A 20,764-nucleotide genomic window follows, 5' to 3' on the forward strand; every position below is an offset into this window, starting at 1 on the left:
TCTGCCTTCAATGACTCGATCTCTGTCTTCAAAGATTGAATCTGATCAATGTGCACCTTCATCAGATAAGCAGAATGGTACCGCCCTGAGCCCCCATCGATTACAGTGGCATATGATAGAAACGGTAGATTAATTAAAAGTGACTCTAACACACAAATTCTGCGTACACATTTTAAGAATCTAGTAATTCTAACCGCTTTCTTGGCAACCATGCGTTTTTTCGGTGCGGCCCGTGTCCAGCCCTTTGTCCACTGATCTCCACGAATGGTTGTCGGCATGGTTGTATGCTCTGCAAAAACACATTCACGATTTTACTACACAATATTTTATTTTTTATTTAACCCTCGATTTCATTACACAGTATGCCTACACATTGGTAGGCTATATACATTTTATTTTATTTAAGAAAATGCACTGAAACCAAAATACCTTTTTGTTTTGGTGATTCTCAGCTCCTGCTCATTTTCAAGTCCTCACCGTAGAAAGATGCTGGCTTGATGAAAACGATGTCCATTTCGTTTGTTTTCTTTGGTCGCAATGTCATTTTCTTTAGATAAACAGCTAGTTTATGAATGGTAACTGTGTTACGGGTGGAGTTTGGGGCGGGGTGAGGAGAACTGGAAAGGTGTGACTTTCAGTTTACAATAGGCCGTAAGTATACAGCAGATCGCCGATTATGCTGCTAATCGGGTTACAAGTGTTTGAAAACCTGTTTTTAAAATGTCACCAGCTGTCCATCACCACTGTAAATAACATTTAACATTTCAGCCCTCTTTCTTTTCCCTGGATCAACTCACAGTTGAGTTTTTCATGACCAATACATCCGGGTCACGGCACCAAGTGTTAGTAGTTGATGTTACTCTTCAATAACACAGACCCCAAAGCAAATAAATGTTATTCATTTTGTATGGCCCTAGCCTGTGGTTGACCAATTTAAAATTCCTTGCAATAAAACTGGGCCAATGGCCAAATAACAAGTATCCTATTTCAGGTTCAAAGTATAGACAATTTGGACCAATGAGAACTTGCCATGTAGCTATGAGTCCCGGACTGAAATTGCTCCCATGTCTCTGACCCATTGATATTACAGAAAATGTCCATTGATTGTTAGTACCTTATTGACCTCTCATCCTCTGCATTGTGTATTTATCTTGGAAGTATTCTTACACCCTTTATGTCTGTATGAACGTTTCATGACCCCATGCCAAATGAAATGTATTCAAAATAGCTTGTCATCAAAACTTTTAATTCCATTGTCTCTCAAAGTTGTCCGTCAAACCCTGTGTGACATCAACTGAGTGATGTCACACACTCTGGTACCAGGGAATCAGAATGTCAGAGGTAAGTTGCACTTTAATTACCGTTTGCCTTTGTAATATTATACACTGAGTGTACAAAACATTAAGAACACCTGCTCTTTCCATGACATAGACCAGGTGAATCCTGGTGAAAGCTATGATCCCTTATTGATGTCACTTGTTAAATCCACTTCAATCAGTGTAGATGAAGGGGAGGAGACTGTTTAAATAAGGATTTTTAAGCCTTGAGACAATTGAGACATGGATTTTGTATGTGTGCCAGTCAGAGGGTGAATGTGCAAGACAAAATATTTAAGTGCCTTTGAACGGGGTATGGTATTAGGAGGTGCCAAGCGCACCGGTTTGAGTGCATGAAGAGCTGCAACGACACTGGGTTTTTCATGCTCAACAGTTTTTCTTGTGCATCAAGAATGGTCCACCACCCAAAGAACATCCAGACAATTTGACACAACTGTGGAAAGCATTGGAGTCAACATGGGCTATTATCCCTGTGGAATGCTTTCGACATCTTGAGTCCATGCCTAAGACGAATTGAGGTTGTTCTGAGGGCAAAAGGGGGTGCAACTCAACATTAGGCAGGTGCCCACATTTTTGATCCATATTTCTGCTGTTGAAATAGTGTTTTGAGGGTGAGTGCAAATGAAATGGCTTGGTAGCTAATGTTAGCTAGTTAGCTTAGGCTAACCAAGATTCTGCCAAACAAAGTTTTATCTCCTGTTTTTAGCTCCCAATCTCTGCTTGTTGGTTAACTAGCCACCTTGTCATTGGCATAAAGAATGAAAAGATTAATCAGATGTGTGTGACAATAGCTAACTAGCTATCACATTAGGTTGCCGCTAGATAAACTGGCTAAGCTAGCTAGCTGCAGTGTCAACTAAGTAGCTAGCTAACGTTATCTACAGTAGATCAACCGGTTAGCCCAGTGCCAGGGGGGTCTAAATGTTATTCATTTTATTCTCAGTAAGCTTTTTGTGCCACATACTAGAAATGACTTTTTGTTGTGTGTGTGTGTCTTTATTTACAGCTTGTAACACAACCAAGGGGGATTAGAATGGGCCAGCCAGGAAAAAATACCCTTCAAAGTGGAAAGGAGACGTTCGGAAGAGAGGCAGGGTAAATCCTACCTCGGCAGGGGGGGGGGGGGAGTATTGAGTTGACTATTGCAATTAATTCTGTTTCTCCGCTTTGATTAGTTATTACTTGCATGATTCTTACCTGAATAGACTACCTACCTTGCTGTTTAATTCCATGCTGAAATGTGTCTGATTTGTATACTAGTAACATTGATAGTGAAATTTCGACATTGATTGTTGTTTGACTGCTGTAACACTTCCTCCTTGATATTGAAGTAAAACATGAAACATCACACTTGGTGTAAATCTTTTTAGTACGCATTCACCATCATATGTACTTGAAATTAATTTCAAATAGTTATATTTAAATTGGGAAATTATTCCAATGTCGAGTAGGGCTGTTATGGTGACCGTATTACAGCTACACCAGTGGTCACGAGTCGTGATGCCAGTCAAATTCCACGTGACCGTTTAGTCACAGTAATTAGGCTTCTCCATGCCCTGATGCTGCTTATGGTTATTAGTAATGTACCAAACGTACTAACTGCCTGGTACTCAGCACTCTATTGTCCCTCTAATCACTTTGACATCAATCCAAATCTAATCAAAAATCTAATCAAACCCTTCATTAGATCCCATGAGCTCATGTTACACAACATTTCTTAGGCTATGCTATTGCGTGAGTAAACTGCGTTGGCCTCTATTAAAAAGAGGAGGATCCCATCAGCTTTCTATGGGCTAGGCCTAGTATATAAATGTAGTAACTTGACAAGGAATGCCCACACGCATTTCTATATTACTTTCCATTATTTTCAACTTAAGAAATAAAAGGTGTACAGCCATGTACAAATGTTACCAATATAGCAAAACGATACAGCCCACTCAACATGTGATAGTCACCTTTTACAGATACGACTGTGGGTGATGACCTCATCAAAGGGGAAAGGTCATAGTCAATGCTAATGCAAATAATAACCATGCACACATGAATACCAATCATACTATACTGCAGGTAAGGACAATACATATTCAATGTAGTTATTTATATGGTGTCGACACTAACAAATATCTAGACTTTCCTAATATGAAGCACATTGCTTGTCTTTACAACATGGGTATAGCCTACCTGACTGGCATAAAAATGAACCACTGGAAAAGCGTCCTCCATTTGCTATTTAAGTGCATAGATGACATGGATTTTTTTTCTGCCCATTTTGAGACAGGTGCATGATATGGTCCATTCTAAATCAAAACAAATTTCACACATATTAGTTAGTATAAGTCAAGACAATATTAAATCAAGAATAGTCTAATGGATGAAAATATTAGCATATCACTTAGCATACCTTTTTTTGCAACTTTTTCAAAGTCTTGTAGCCTAGCCCATAGGCCTATATGTTTGTATCACAACTAAAATGGCCAAATAACTTAAGCACATTAATCCGCTTTACAATGGGTGTAGAGGGTAACTGGCATACATACGTAGCGCGTGAGTTTCAATTTTGGGGGAGAATTTTCACCATAAAAATGCACCTTTATAATAAAAGCATTACATGCATAATCGCATTAGCGGTCACTTTTGATAGTGATGTTTCCTGCTAATGGAACATCCAGGCTTATAGCCTCCTGCCGTGGGCGCATTACTTCGCTTACGTGAAGAAATAGCCTAATAGTTTATCAACATTTTAAGCTGAATGTTCTGATCTGTTGCATCAGCCTCATTGTGTAAATAAATATTTTAATGCTAGTGGTTGTATAAATGTGGGATCTATCGCATCCCACAACTGTCCTAGTCTATGTTTGGAATATTTATCTCTCGCACAGAATAGTATAGTTAAACTTTTGTACTATAGGGGATAGTAGATTGACATAGCCTAGTGCGTTTGCTGTTCGTTAGGCCTACTCATCTTGTTGGCTAACGAAAAGTAAATGTGGACAGTGGACACTTCCAATATCTTCAAATTGCGCCTCGGAATTGGATAAGAACGCTTGCAGTTGTGTCCCCAATGTGTCTGTCTTCACTTGTAGCCTGTGAGAAAGACCCGATCACCTGACTGAGAGCCATGTGAGTGAGAGATGCTTCGGTGTCACGCCCTGGCCTTAGTATTCTTTGTTTTCTTTATGTTTTTTAGTTAGGTCAGGGTGTGACATGGGGAATGTATGTGTTTTTGTAGTGTCTAGTGTAGTTGTCTAGTTATGTCTATGGCTGCCTAGATTGGTTCTCAATTAGAGGCAGCTGTGGTTCATTGTCTCTGATTGAGAGCCATATTTAAGGCAGTCATAGGCATTGGGGTTTTGTGGGTAATTGTCTGTGTCTATGTTGCATGTTTGCACTTAGTCTTTGATAGCTTCACGTTCGTCGTTTTGTTTCGTTGTCCTTCTTCTAATAAAGAGAAGATGTATTTTCCACACGCTGCGCCTTGGTCCTCTCTCTCTCCCATTGACGATCGTGACATTCGGAGCATTAAGCATGCAGGGAAAAGGGAATTAAAATGATTATATTCAGGCCAAGGGCACAATGGCTACTGGCCGCAAAAGGCATGGATATTTTTAGGGGGCATTACGGTCACACAAAGGGGATGCCGTAGGGAAATTCAAGGCATTAGCAAGTGCTTGTCAAATTGTGAATGAGAGACTAATGAAGTGTTCAGCCTGTACAAAAAACATAGCAGAGCTCATGCCTTTCATGCAACCTTTTTCAAAACATCATTACTTGCATCATGCAGCCTTAGAATGTATTAAAAATTTAAACCATATAGCCCTACGTTTGTATCACAATTAAAGTTACATAAATAACTCTAAATTAAGCGCATAGGAGTACCTGTTTCTTTTGTTAACCGCTCTAATTCTGTGGAGAAAATATCCTTTCTATTTTATTCAGCTTTGTTCAGTTGTATTCTTCATACTATGAAATACAATAAAATAATGCGACGGAATTCTAAGCAAATCTCGTCTGCTAATTGAGTATAGCCCACAGCCATATGGCATAGCCAGATCAGGACCTAACATAAGGACAACTCAGAGTATGCTATTCAGTTCTTCTGAAATAGACTTCATTTTCTTCATATCGTGTTTCTTTAGACCTGTCTAAAATAAATAAGGGATTTATTGTGAAGGTGTAGGCTATATTACATGGATTTATTAGACTTTTTAAAATGTAGATGTTCCAAAGGTCTACATCAGTGGCTTGTAGGCTATGTTTTGAAGCCAGGTGATGCTAAATGTGTTTGTTAATTAACGGTCAATTACCGTGAGACCGGTAGTTATTTGCTTGACAATCACCGGCTGACAATTTCGGGACTGCCACAGCCCTAGTCTCGAGTACCATTGACCTTTTAGTAAAATTGAGCACATTGATAGATATTAAGTCAACTTTGAATAAGACCATAATTGAAACTGTACAGCCTGCAGACTTTTTTTGGCGTTTGTCTTCATTGGAGACGACCTGTGCTGGAGGAAACCAAAGGGTCAGGACAAATCCTCTTTGTGATATCAGAACAGGTTTGGCAGATCTCTGCTCTGCTTCAAATGCCCTGATTGAGAAATATGCCCAATCTATTGTGACACTTTTGTTTACTAAACGACTACACACAACATTGTCCAAATAATCTGTGCGCACCTCAGACATGTTTTGCCCAGCAGGTGGTTTTTGACTCCTGGGCTGCATTTACACAGGCAATTTGTTTCACTAATTGGTCTCTTGAACTGGACTGTGTTTACAGCGCAACTTTGGATCATTAGAACGCATTCGCCAAAAGCCACAAAACACTCCTGAATGGATTTCTGCACATTTGTAAATGCCACGGGAGTCCTCTTACATTTGGGAACTTTACAGTCCATGAAAAGGTAGGCACTCACTCCCTCAGTTATGCACATCAACAACAACAAGATCAAGAACTAATGCTAGCCAGAGGAAGATTATCTAAAATCCAATGAAGGAACATTAAAAACTTAAACGTTTTCAGCTAGTTGGCTGTCAAAATTGCACTGACGAATGATGGCTGACGTGATCATTGCCCTTGCTAATTTGATTTTATTGACATTCCCAGCCTTAGTTACATTTGTCCGTTTTTGTCCAGAATGTTGAGTCGTTGAAACTGAAACAGTGCATTCCCAATGGAGACAGCAAACAATGTACCAGGCCAGCTATGATTTACAACCTGGTAGCAATATTTTTTGGACTACCAAGAAATGTATTGTTGAATTATATTAATCATGCATTGCACTGAATCCATCTATTCTGCCAACAATGTCTTAGTGTACGTCATGCAATGTTAAGTGAAATAGAATCTATTTTTAAAACCTCTTATGAAGTTGGTTTTGTAGCATAAACTGGGAATTTGATATTTTTGTCTGTTTCATGTCTGCAAAGTAGTTAAAACACTGTCAATTCCACCTAAAACTTTAGGTCACCGGTTACTTTATGTGCTAAACGTGAAATGTTTTTTGCAATGTGAAGTAGTAGTTTTACATTTTGATTGGGAAATGCTTAATTGTTTTTATTTTTAATGATTGGGACCTACTGGCTTATTATGTCCGAGTTTACGGACTGCTTATCCTTTTAACATCATGCTTAAACCACTTTAATCTGATTGGGTGGGCCTGTGTCCACCCAGGCCCATCCATGTCTACGCCCCTGATGCAAACAGCGCAACATGACAATTGCACATCACAAATAACACTTCGAACTAAAATGTATCAATACCTGGTTTGCATACATATTGTTGCCTTAGTTAGCATTTACTGGTAGATATCATAAGTTGAAATGTCTTTCCTACCCTACCGGCTACCGATTCTTCTGTGAGCTGCTCAATGCCAAAACCAGTTTAGAACTGAAAACTCTTCCTGCCTGCAGATGACATTCCGCTGAAACTAAGCTATGTGCAGCGCACATGTGAATGTATTTCACGTGCTTTGCGATTGTGTAAGCTACTTTATGCATGATTTCTTTATTGTACTACATAAATTGTATACCACCACTACACTACTTTCATATGCATCAGTAGGAATTAAGAAGTGAGTATACGCAATACCCACAGAAAAAAAGTGTGTTGTCTTTCTGTCCGAGAGGAGACCTACACACCAAAATGGCCACAGAGGATGGAGGTCAATGTGAGTTTTTGTCCTGTTCTGACTACAGTGCATTCGGAAAGTATTCAGACCCGTTGACTTTTTCCACATTTTGTTACGTTACAGCCATTGACATCACCAGACCCGGGCTTTCGTGGCTTTAGCCGCCCGACTGATTTTGCCTCAGCCCGAGTCTTTTGCCCTGCTGGGATGGTGTAAAACAAGCTAGGCTATACTGTATTACACATGGCAATGAATACTCCAAACTAGAGCCCTGGCCTGTCTCTGCCTTTTTTAGTGCTGCCTCAAACCAGCATTTCTGTGTACGATGTCTCTAGCAGGCGGAGTCAAAGTGGTTTTCCAAAGTCATTTTTGATTCATCCCAAAAAAGTATATTTTGGCGCCTGCGGGCGACTGTTCATTCTCTGAGGGAGAAAGTGTTAAGATGAGAAGGAGAACCGGAGGTAAACTTTGTTGGCTTGCTATTACTATAGCACATTTTGTTAGCCCATGATGATGTTATTCAGAGTTATTGACCTCACATTAAGACAGATTCGACTAACTTACATTTAAACATGTTGACTCAAAAGCTGAACTGACAGATCATGTTAAGATAACTAATTAACGTGAGGGACTACCCAGTCTAGCTAGCAGCAGTGCTGCTTAATTAGAAACCTATCAAATTTTATGAGCAGAGTTTTGACAGTACATTTATTGATTAGCTATCTGGACACTGAATCCAACTGCTGGAGCTCTGTTCACCACCCGACAAAGTATCACTAACTAACCAATTACTGTCTAATCAAGTACTGTCCAAATATGCAAAAAAATAAATAATAAAGATAGCTTGCTAACGTGACGTTAGCTACTTTTGGAAATGTCGAAGGAATTGTCTAAAGGACTCTCAGACCATGAGAAACAAGGATCTCTGGTCTGATGAAACCAATATTGAACTCTTTGGCCTGAATGACAAGCGTCATGTCTGGAGCAGAACTGGCACCATATCTACGGTGAAGCATGGTGGTGGCTGTGGGGATGTTTTTCAGCGGTAGGGACTGGGAGACTAGTCAGGATTGAGGGAAAGATGAACGGAGCAAAGTACAGAGAGATCCTTAATGAAAACCTGCTCAGGACCTCAGACTAGGGCAAAGGTTCCCATTCCAACAGGACTATGACACAAAGTACACAGCCAAGACAATGCAGGAGTGGCTTCGGGACAAGTCTCTGAATGTCCCTGAGTGGCCCAGCCAGAGCCCGGACTTGAACCCGATCGAACATCTCTGGAGAGACCTGAAAATAGTTGTTCAGCGACGCTCCCCATCCGAACTGACAGAGCTTGAGAGGATCTGCAGAGAAGAATTGGAGAAACTCCCCAAATACAGGTGTGCCAAGCTTGTAGCGTCATACACAAGAAGACTCAAGGCTGTAATAGCTGCCAAAGGTGTTTCAACAAAGTACTGAGTAAAGGGTCTGAATACTTAAAAAGTGATATTTCAGTATTTTATTTTGAATACATTTGCAAAAATATGTAAAAACCTGTTTTTGCTTCGTCATTATGGGGTATTGTGTGTAGATTGATGAGGGAATAAAACCATTTTATACATTTTAGAATAAGGCTGTAATGTATCAAAATGTTGATAAAGTTGTGGAGTCTGAATACGTTCCGAATGCACTGTATATTGTTGAAGTGAACAGAAATGAGGCTTTGTTTTGTGACTGGAGGGATATAACTATTTTCAAGGTCAAACAGGCATTGATACAATGTATGTGTTATATTAATCTTGTTTCATTATAAGTCTGCATTGGTTATTGTACCTTTGCTTATGAATAAGACAAGGGGCGGGGGTGTGTCTATTTGTCAATAACAGCTGGTGTGCGATGTCTAATATTAAAGAAGTCTCGAAGTATTGCTCGCCTGAGGAAGAGTACCTTATGATAAACTGTAGACCACAAAATCTACCATGAGAGTTCTCATCTACGTATATTATTCATAGCCGTCTATTTACCACCACAAATCGATGCTGGCACTAAGACCGCACTCAACCAGCTGTATAAGAAAACAAGAAAATATTCATCTTGAGTGGCCGAGGAAACTTAAATCATTTTTACCTAATTTCTACCAGCATGTCACATGTGCAACCAGAGGAAAAAACTCTCGACCACCTTTACTCCACACACAGAGACGCATGCAAAGCTCTCCCTCGCCCGCCATTTGGAAAATCTGACCATAACTCTATCCTCTTGATTCCTGCTTACAAGCAAAACCTAAAGCAGGAAGTACCAGTGACTCGCTCAATACGGAAGTGGTCAGATGACGCGGAGGCTACGCTACAGGACTGTTTTGCTAGCACAGACTGGACTTTGTTCCAGGATTCATCCAATGGCATTGAGGAGTATACCACCTCAGTGATCAGCTTCATCAATAAGTGCATCGACGACGTCGTCTCCACAGTGACCGTACGTACATATCCTAACCAGAAGCCATGGATTACAGGCAACATCCGCATCAAGATAAAGGCTAGAGCTGCCGCTTTCCAGGAGCGGGACACTAATTCGGACGCTTATAAGAAATCCCGCTACGCCCTCAGACGAACAATCAAACAGGCAAAGCATCAATACAGGATTACGATTGTATCCTACTACACCGGCTCTGACGCTCGTCGGATGTGGCAGGGCTTGAAAACTATTACGGACTACAGAGGGAAACCCAGCCGCGAGCTGCCCAGTGACATGAGCCTACCAGATGAGCTAAAGGCCTTTTATGCCCACTTTGAGTCAAGCAACACTGAAGCATGCATGAGAGCACCAGCTGTTCCGGACGACTGTGTGATAATGCTCTCGGTAGCCGATGTGAGCAAGACCTTTAAACAGGTCAACATTCACAAAGCTGCGGGGCCAGACGGATTACCAGGACGTGTACTCAAAGCATGCGCGGACCAACTGGCGAGTGACTTTAATTATATTTTCAACCTCTGCCTGACCGAGTCTGTAATAACTACATGTTTCAGGGAGACCATCAAAGGTCATGTGCCAAAGGAAGCAAAGATAACCTGCCTAAATGATTACCGCCCCGTAGCACTCACGTCGGTAGCCATGAAGTGCTTTGAAAGGCTGGTCATGGCTCACATCAACAGCATCATCCCGGGTAACCTCCCCTCCGATTCGCATACCGCTCCCACAGATGCAATCTCAATCGCACTCCACACTGCCCTTTCCTACCTGGACAAAAGGAACACCTATGTGAGAATGCTGTTCATTAACTAAAGCTTAGTGTTCGACGCCATAGTGCCCACAAAGCTCATCACTAAGCTAAGGACCCTTAGACTAAACAGCTCCCTCTTTCAACTGGATCCTGGACTTCCTGACGGGTCGGCCCCAGGTGGTAAGGGTAGGCAACAACACTCAGGGGTCTGTGCTTAGTTCCCTCCTACTCCCTGTTCACCCACAACTGCATGGCCAAACACGACTCCAACACCATCATTAAGTTTGCTGACGACACAACAGTGGTAGGCCTGATTACCGACAACGATGAGACAGCCTATAGGAAGGAGGTCAGAGGTCAGAGATGCCAGGACAACAACCTCTCCCTCAATGTGAGCAAGACAAAGGAGCTGATTGTGGACTACATGAAAAGGCGGGCCGAACAGGCCCCCATTAACATCCACTTGTGCTGAAGTGGAGCAGGTCAAGAGTTTCAAGTTCCTTGGTGTCCACATCACCAACGAAATATCATCATCCAAACACACCAAGACAGTTGTGAAGAGGGCACGACTGCATCTTTCCCCCCCAGGAGACTGAAAATATTTGGCATGGGTCCCCAGATCCTCAAAAAGTTCTACAGCTGCACCATCGAGAGCATCCTGGCCGGTTGCATCACCGCCTGGTATAGAAACTGCTCGGCATCTGACCGTAAGGCGCTACAGAGGGTAGTGCATACAGCCCAGCAAATCATTGGTGCCAAGCTTCCTGCCATCCAGGATCTATATACTAGGCTGTGTCAGAGGAAAGCCCAAGAAATTGTCAAAGACTCCAGTAACCCAAGTCATAGTCTGTTTTTCCCCCCCACCCCCATTTGTTTTAACACTGCTGCTACTTGCTGTTTATTATCTATGCATAGTCACTTTACCCCTACCTGCATGTACAAATTGCCTTGACAAACATGTACCCCCCGCACATTGACTCAGTACCGGTACCCGCTGTATACAGCCTTGTTAAACTGCGTTGTTGGTTAAGGGCTTGTAAGTAAGCATTTCACGGTAAGGTCTACCTACACCTGTTGTATTGGGTGCATGTGACAAATAAAGTTTGATTTGATTTGATCAATGATGGCTGTTCCTAATACTTTGCAAATAGTTTTTGCCTCTCAGTAGATTTGGTTACGTTGCGCAGGATTGAGGAACAGTAGCTATCAATTACCTTACCTGCCATACTGGCCTTTGCGACTTACATAACATAGCAAACTTTGATGTTCTTGCAGAGATATGTTTTTTAAGCTCTCCTCTGTCTCATTTTGTTCCGTCTCTCTGTGTTTGTTCTGCAGCTAAAGCCGTGACCGAGACCACTGGGAAATTCAGATCACGTCTCTTTGTCACCTCAGATCAAGATGTAAGTAAGATCGCTGTCTACCTATCTCTTTTTCTTTCTCGCTCTCATTATCTCCCTCTTTCTATCGCTCTCTCTCTTCCTCTCTCTTTCTCTCAGTGATGACACAGGTTGAAGCTAGAGTCATCTGTGCTCTCGGCTCTGGGGGGCTGTGTGGGCATTCTCACCTGATTCATTCATTCATATTTTACTGCTCAAACACTGCTCACTTCAGCCTGTTGGCAGATAATTGCTTAATGCACTTATATTTGTACTGTCTTGGTACAAGGGGTATAGGGAAATTCCTAACTTCCTAAACTGAATTTTCACTTAATCATGCATTGATATCAATGGGAGACTTAGTGCAAATGTGTCTTTAAGTGGAAGTTAGAATTGACCCCTATGAGTGGATTTGTAACGTCCCCCTTTCCCTCTATCAGAGCGGTATCTTGCAGATAGATGTCTGTAAGCCAGAGGGAGGGTGGCTGGGCTTTGCTCTGATTGGAGGATGCAATGGGAGCGTGCTCAGAGTGAAGAAGATCTGCACTGGAGGCGTGGCCCAGCAAGACGGGCGGCTCAGAGTGGGAGACATACTGCTCGAGGTACGCGCAAGCACGTACACACACACACTTATCAATGACTGATTATGAGTCCTAACATTACTTTTAATATATTTGTACTAAATACAGTGAGCTCCAAAAGTATTGGGACAGTGACATTTTGTTTTTGTTTTGGCTCTGTACTCCAGCACTTTGGATTTTAAATGATACAATGACTATGAGGTTAAAGTGCATTTTGGGTGAAATGTTTTAGAAATTACAGCACTTTTTGTACGTAGTCCCTCAGTTTTAGAGGACCAAAAGTATTGGGACAAATTCACTTACTTTACATGTATAAAAATAGTCAAAAGTTAAGTATTTGGTCTCATATTCAAAGCACGCAATGACTACATCAAGCTTGTGACTCTACAATTTATTGGATGCATTTTCTGTTTGTTTAGCTCGTGTTTCAAATTGTTTTATGCCCAATAGTAATTCATGGTAAATAATGTATTGTGTCATTTTGGATTTACTTTTATTGTAAATGAACACTTCTACATTAATGTGGATGCTACCATGATTACAGATAATCCTGAATGAATCGTGAATAATGATGAGTGAGAAAGTTACAGAGACATACATATCATACCCCTGGCTAAATTAAGGCAGTTATACAATTTTAAAAACATTACAATACATTCATTACAGAATTCACAATGTGCCCTCAGGCCAATACTCCACTACCACATATCTACAACACATGTGTACGTGTGTGTATAGTGCATATGTGTGTGTGTATGCATGTGTCTGTGCCTATGTTTGTGTTGCTTCCCAGTCCCCGCAGTTCCATAAGGTGTATTTTTTTCTGTTTTTAAAATCTGATTCTACTGCTTGCATCAGTTACCTGATGTGGAATAGAGTTTCATGTGGTCATCGCTCTATGTAGTACTGTGTACCTCCCATAGTCTGTTCTGGACTTGGGGACTGTGAAGAAACCTCTGGTGGCATGTCTTGTGGGGTATGCATGGGTGCCCGAGCTGTGTGCTAGTCGTTTAAACAGACAGCTCGGTGCTTTCAACATGTCAATACTTCTCACAAATACAAGTAGAGATGAGGTCAATCTCTCCTCTACTTTGAGCCAGGAGAGATTCACGTGCATATTATTAATGTTTGCTAACTGTGTACATCCAAGGGCCAGCCGTGCTGCCCTGTTCTGAGCCAATTGCAATTTTCCTAAGTCCCTCTTTGTGGCATCTGACCACAAGACTGAACATTAGTCCAGGTTCAACAAAACTAGAGCCTGTAGAACCTGCCTTGTTAATAGTGCTGTTAATAAGGTAGAATAGGGCAGACTTCTCCCCATCTCAGCTACTGATGCCTCAATATGTTTTGACCATGACAGTAAATTCAACTTGCTCAATTTCCACATTATTTATTACAATATTTAGTTGAGGTTTAGGGTTTATTGAATGATTTGTCCCAAATACATTGCTTTTAGATTTAGAAATATTTAGGACTAACATATTCCTTGCCACCCATTCTGAAACCAACTGCAGCTCTGTGTTAAGTTTTGCAGTCATTGCAGTTGCTGTAGTAGCTGACATGTATAGTGTTGAGTCATCCACATACATAGACACACTGGCTTTACTCAAAGCTAAGGGGCCTTGACAGCTGCCCTAGGGAATTCCTAATTCTACCTGGATTATGTTGGAGAGGCTTCCATTAAAGAATACCCTTTGTGTTCTGTTAGACAGGTAACTCTTTATCCACAATATAGCAGGGGGTGTAAAGCCATAACACATACGTTTTTCCAGCAGCAGACTATGATCAAAAATGTCAAAAACCGCACTGAAGTCTAACAAAACAATATTTTATCATCAATTTCTCTCAGCCAATCATAAGTCATTTGTGTAAGTGCTGTGCCTGTTGAATGTCTTTCCCTATAAGCGTGCTGGATGTCTGTTGTCAATTTGTTTACTGTAAAATAGCATTGTATCTGGTCAAACACAATTTTTTTCTAAACTTTACTAAGGGTTGGTAACAGGCTGATTGGTCGGGTATTTGAGCCTGTAAAGGGGGCTTTACTATTCTTGGGTAGCGGAATGACTTTTGCTTCCCTCCAGGTCTGAGGGCACACACTTTCTAGTAGTCTTAAATTGAAGATATGGCAAATAGGAGTGGCAATATAGTCCGCTATTATCCTCAGTAATTTTCCATCCAAGTTGTCAGACCCAGGTGGCTTGTCATTGTTGATAGACAACAATCATTGTTTCACCTCTTCCACACTCACTTTACAGAATTCAAAATTACAATTCTTGTCTTTAATAATTTGGTCAGATATACAGTACCAGTCAAACGTTTGGACACACCTACTCATTCAAAGGTTTTTCTTTATTTTTTACTATTTTCTACATTGTAGAATAATAGTGAAGAAATCAAAACTATGAAATAACACATATGGAATCATGTAACTAAAAAAGTGTTAAACAACTCAAAGTATATTTTAGATTATTCAATGTAGCCACCCTTTGCCTTGATGACAGCTTTGCACACTCTTGGCATTCTCACAACCAGCTTCACCTGGATTGCTTTTCCAACAGTCTTGAAAGAGTTCTCACATATGCTGGGCACTTGTTGGCTGCTTTACCTTCACTCTGCGGTCCAACTCATCCCAAACCATCTCAATTGGGTTGAGGTCGGGTGATTGTGGAGACCAGGTCATCTGATGCAGCACTCCATCACTCTCCTTCTTGGTCAAATAGCCCTTACACAGCCTGGAGGTGTGTTGGGTCGTTGTCCTGTTGAACAAATGATACTCCCACTAAGCACAAACCAGATGGGATCGTGTATCGCTGCAGAATGCTGTGGTAGCCATGCTTTTTAAGTGTGCCACCATCACACCTCCTCCTCCATGCTTCACCGTGGGAACCACACATGCGGAGATCATCCGTTCACCTACTCTGCGTCTCACAAAGACATGGCGGTTGGAACCAAAAATCTCCAATTTGGACTCATCAGACCAAAGAACAGATTTCCACCGGTCTAATGTCTATTGCTCGTGTTTCTTGGCCCAAGCAAGTATTTTCTTCTTATTGATGTCCTTTAGTAGTGGTTTCTTTGCAGCAATTCGACCATGAAGGCCTGTTTCACGCAGTCTCCTCTGAACAGTTGAAGTTGAGATGTGTCTGTTACTTGAAATCTGTGACGCATTTATTTTGGCTGCAATTTCTGATGCTGGTAACTCTGATGAACGTATCCTCTGCAGCAGAAGTAACTCTGGGTCTTCCTTTCCTGTGGTGGTCCTCGTGAGAGCCAGTTTCATCATTGTGCTCGATGGTTTTTGCGACAGCCTTTGAAGAAACTTTCAAAGTTCTTGTAATTATCCGGATTGGCTGACCTTCATGTCTCAAAGTAATGATGGACTGTCATTTCTCTTCGCTTATTTGAGCTGTTCTTACCAGAATATGGACTTGGTCTTTTACCAAATAGGACCAAGAGTGTCCAAAGCTTTTCATCAAGGAAAAGGGGGGCCACTTTGAAGAATATAAAATATATTTTGATTTGTTTAACACTTTTTTGGTTACTACATTATTCCATATGTGTTATTTCATAGTGTCGATGTCTTCACAATTATTCTACAATGTAGAAAATAGTAAAAATAAAGAAAAACCCTGGAATGAGTAGGTGTGTCCAAACTTTTGACTTGTACTGTACATGTACTTGGATGTGTAGTGTCAGCTTTTGTTGCTGGAATTTCATGCCTAAATTTGAAAAACTTGCCAATGAAATATAATTAAAGTAGTTGTCAATATCAATTGGTTTTGAATTGAATGAGCCATCTGATTCAATGAATGATGGAGCTGAATTTGCCTTTTTTCCCAAAATATCCTTGAAAATCAAATCAAATCAAATTTTATTAGTCACATACACATGGTTAGCAGATGTTAATGCGAGTGTAGCGAAATGCTTGTGCTTCTAGTTCCGACAATGCAGTAATAACAACAAGTAATCTAACCTAACAAATTCCACAACTACTGCCTTATACACACAAGTGTAAAGGGATAAAGAATATGTACATAAAGATATATGAATGAGTGATGGTACAGAACGGCATAGGCAAGATGCAGTAGATGGTATAGAGTACGGTATATACATATGAGATGAGTACTGAAGGGTATGTAAACATAAAGTGGCATAGTTTAAAGTGGCTAGTGGTACATGTATTACATAAAGATGGCAAGATGCAGTAGATGATATAGAGTACAGTATATACATATGAGATGGGTAATGTAGGGTATGTAAACATTATATTAAGTGGCATTGTTTAAAGTGGCTAGTGGTACATTTTTACATAATTTCCATCAATTCCCATTTTTAAAGTGGCTGGAGTTGAGTCAGTATGTTGGCAGCGGCCGCTAAATGTTAGTGGTGGCTGTTTAACAGTCTGATGGCCTTGAGATAGAAGCTGTTTTTCAGTCTCTCGGTCCCTGCTTTGATGCACCTGTACTGACCTCGCCTTCTGGATGATAGCGGGGTGAACAGGCAGTGGCTTGGGTGGTTGTTGTCCTTGATGATCTTTATGGCCTTCCTGTGACATCGGGTGGTGTAGGTGTCCTGGAGGGCAGGTAGTTTGAAGGTGCTCCAAAGCCTTTTACTGTCATTCTTTGTCATTTATCTTTGTTTCATAGTGTAGTTTCTTCTTTTTATTCAGTGTAGTCACATGATTTCTCAATTTGCAGTACATTTGCCAATCGGTTGTGAAGCCAGACTTCTTTGCCATTCCTTTTGCCTCATCCCTCTCAACCATGTACTTTTTCAACTTTTCATCATCCTCTGGGATTTAACAGTTTCTTAATGGGTGCATACTTTTTAGTAACTGGGATAAGCAATTTCATAAATATGTCAAGTGCACCGTCTGTTTGATCCTCATTACACACCACAGACCAACAAATATTCTTTACATCAACAACATAGGAATCACTACAAAACTTATTGAATGACCTCTTATACACTGTACTAGGCCCAGCCTTTGGAACTTTGGTTTTCTTGTATATGGCTACTATATTGTGGTCACTACATCCAATGGATCTGTATACTGCTTTCAAGAACATTTCTGCAGCATTAGTAAAGATGTGATCAGTACATGTTGATTATTTCAATCCTGCACAGTTTGAACCTGAACCAGGTTGCAGGCACTGGTTACAGTTTGAAGCTTTTTTTTTGAGTGGGCAGCTATTTAAATCACAGTCTATTTAAATCACCCAGAAAATATACCTCTCTGTTGATATCACATACGTTGTCAAGCATTTCACACATGTTATCCAGCTACTGACTGTTAGCACTTGGTGGTCTATAGCAGCTACCCACATGAATGTAACTTTGCATCCAACACGTTTGTACAGTCACAAGCTTAATGTAGCCATTGTGTGCTGGGAATATGGGACTAAATACTGAACTTTTTATCTACTTTAATACACATATAAGTGAATTTGTCCCAATACTTTAAAATAGGGGGACTATGCAAAAAAGTGCTATAATTTCTAAACTGTTCACCCAATATGGATGAAAATACCCTCAAATTAAAGCTGATAGTCTGTACTTTATCCTCATAGTCATTGTATCATTTAAAATCCAAAGTGCTGGAGTATTGAGCCAAAACAACAAAAATGTATCACTGTCCCAATACTTTTGGAGCTCATTGTATGTGTCATTGTTGTATTCCAATGTGTTTTAGGTGAATGGGATAATAGTATCAGGTCTGAGCCACAGTAAGGTGGTGGATATCCTTCGTAAGGTAAAGGGAAACGTCCAGCTCATCATCTGTAGAGACATCATACCACGGGTCAATACAGCACCCTGCACTGATGGTTCCTTCTATATGGCCTCTTGCCCTAGAGACAACATGGCCGCCTGCCCTGGATCAAATACGGCCTCCTGTCCTGGATCAGGATCCAATATGGCCTCCTGTCTTGGATCAAATATGGCCTCCTGTCCTGGATCAAATATGTCCCCTTGTCCTGGGTCAAATATGATGACCTGCCAAGGAGTCAACATGGCTATCAGCACTGGGTCAAATATGGCCTCCTGTTCTCAATCAAATATGGCCTCCTGTCCTGGATCACATGTGACCGCCTGCCCTGAAGCCCATATGGGGGATAAAGCGGAGCTTGTCTCTAACCCTGCTGCCTGCTCCTTACCTGATGTCCAGCAGGAGGACCTTCCCCCTGGTGAGATCTAAGAGGGCCAGTTAATCCCAAATTAATGTTTATTGGGGGGGTTTCATACTTAAAAAGTTATATTTTTAGCTATTTTTAGCTAAGTATATATTCCAATCTGCAGTCCTCAAACCTAAACAAAATGTACTTAAATAATTGAGTTATACTGTATGTATTTTTGCCTGTGTGTTTGATTCCAGAGTTGACTTCAGATCCAGTACCCTATGTAGAGGAGGATATTACCCCCCTTTCTCCCCCCCACCTCTCTCCTCCCCATCATCCCGCACACCGCCTGCAGGCCCTGACAGGGGGAATGGCTGGACAGGTAACGCACACACACACTCACAGTGCTCTAAATAAAATAACATAAATGGTGGCACTGGTGCTCCCAACTTTAGAAAGTTAGGAGTACCACATAAAATTTAGGAGCACCAGAAAATAAAATTTCTTGTTGATTGAGACAGTCTTTATTGGGCCTATATTAATTCTAGTTATCGTGGTTTCCAAGCAGATGTTGTGCCCTAGAAACAAATATGTTACCCTGTAAAGACATTTGTTTATTATAAAAGCTAAAATCTTGATACAAATACCTGTCATTGAAATTACAAAGTAATTTGTGGAATATTAGGTTTCTACATTGTGTAAAAAGCACTGTTTCCTATTGAGATGCATTACATTGAAAATTGTACACTGTCTCTTTAAGAATGTCAGTGACGTTCTGAGTGACAACATGCAAATATGTCATTCATTAATTGCTATGAGCATTGATCTCTCATTTCCATTCTTTCTGTGCCCCAAAATGTTTGGATATACTGGAAAAGTTGGCAGGTGGTTAGCTAGCCACCTATTGAGGTAACATGACTGAACAAGGTGTTAACAGCCCACAAGTAGTTTTAAAACGAGATGGTTTAAGAATGTAAAATGTGGTCCGCCAATTGAGATGCATCCAGCTGCAACGTAGATTATATGGTTCACAAATTCTGAACAGTTTGGGCTAGAGACAAGCGGTTTTCAATGTAGTAATGGTACAACCACCACGGTCACAAATCTGCACTCACTTTTTTCTCTAGGGCACTTGGAAACAGCAGTACAGCGATGCTTATTTCAAATGCTTTTACTCAAATAGTATTTTACTGGGTGACTTTTACTTGAGTCATTTTGTATTAAGGTATCTTTACTTTTACTCAAGCAAGTATGACAGTTTGGTAGTTTTTCCACTTCTGCATGTTATGTGTATGCTTGTCATCAGTAAGGACTCAGGAGTTTAGGATAAGAATAAACGGAATAGAGCTTAGCACGAGCAAAATCCTAGAAGAATATATGGATCAGTCTGCTTCCAACAGACACTGGGAGACAAATTCATCTTTCAGCAGAACAATAACCTAAAACACAAAGCCAAATATACACTGGAGTTGCTTACCAAGACGACATTGAATGTTCCTGAGTGGCCTAGTTACAGTTTTGACTTGAATCGTCTTGAAAATATATGGCAAAACTTGAAAATGGCTGTCTAGCAATGATCAACGACCAACTTGAGAGCTTGAAGAATTTTTAAAAGAGTAATGCACATATGTGACCCGTTTCAGGTAACTAGGTAAGGAGCAGCAGCACGGTCAGATGATCTGGGGACAGCAATGAGTCATCATGCCAGGTAGTCCTGAGCCATGGTCCTAGGGCTCAGGTTCTCCGAGAGAGAGAAAGAAAGAAAGAGAGAAAGAGAGAATTAGAGAGAGCATACTTTAATTCACACAGGACACCGGATAAGACAGGAGAAATACTCCAGATATAACAGACTGACCCTAGCCCCCCAACACATAAACTACTGCAGCATAAATACTGGAGGCTGAGACAGGAGGGGTCAGGAGACACTGTGGCCCCATCTGATGATACCCCCGGACAGGGCCAAACAGGCAGGATATTACCCCACCCACTTTGCCAAAGCACATCCCCCACACCACTAGAGGGAT

At 41.0% G+C, this 20,764-nt stretch overlaps 1 protein-coding gene across 1 annotated transcript in view; it reads left to right on the top strand.

The window, feature by feature from the left end:
• The window catches only part of LOC139569804 (tyrosine-protein phosphatase non-receptor type 13-like), a 160,744-nt gene that overhangs the window by 88,467 nt on the left and 51,513 nt on the right, over nt 1-20,764 (top strand). Inside the window, 6 exon segments of the mRNA XM_071391162.1 lie at nt 4,999-5,007; nt 12,003-12,067; nt 12,484-12,645; nt 18,317-18,474; nt 18,553-18,809; nt 18,998-19,122. Of these exon segments, the coding sequence (XP_071247263.1) occupies nt 4,999-5,007; nt 12,003-12,067; nt 12,484-12,645; nt 18,317-18,474; nt 18,553-18,809; nt 18,998-19,122 (776 nt within the window).

Source organism: Salvelinus alpinus, chromosome 3 (genome assembly GCF_045679555.1).
Source record: "Salvelinus alpinus chromosome 3, SLU_Salpinus.1, whole genome shotgun sequence".
Lineage (NCBI taxonomy): Eukaryota > Metazoa > Chordata > Actinopteri > Salmoniformes > Salmonidae > Salvelinus > Salvelinus alpinus.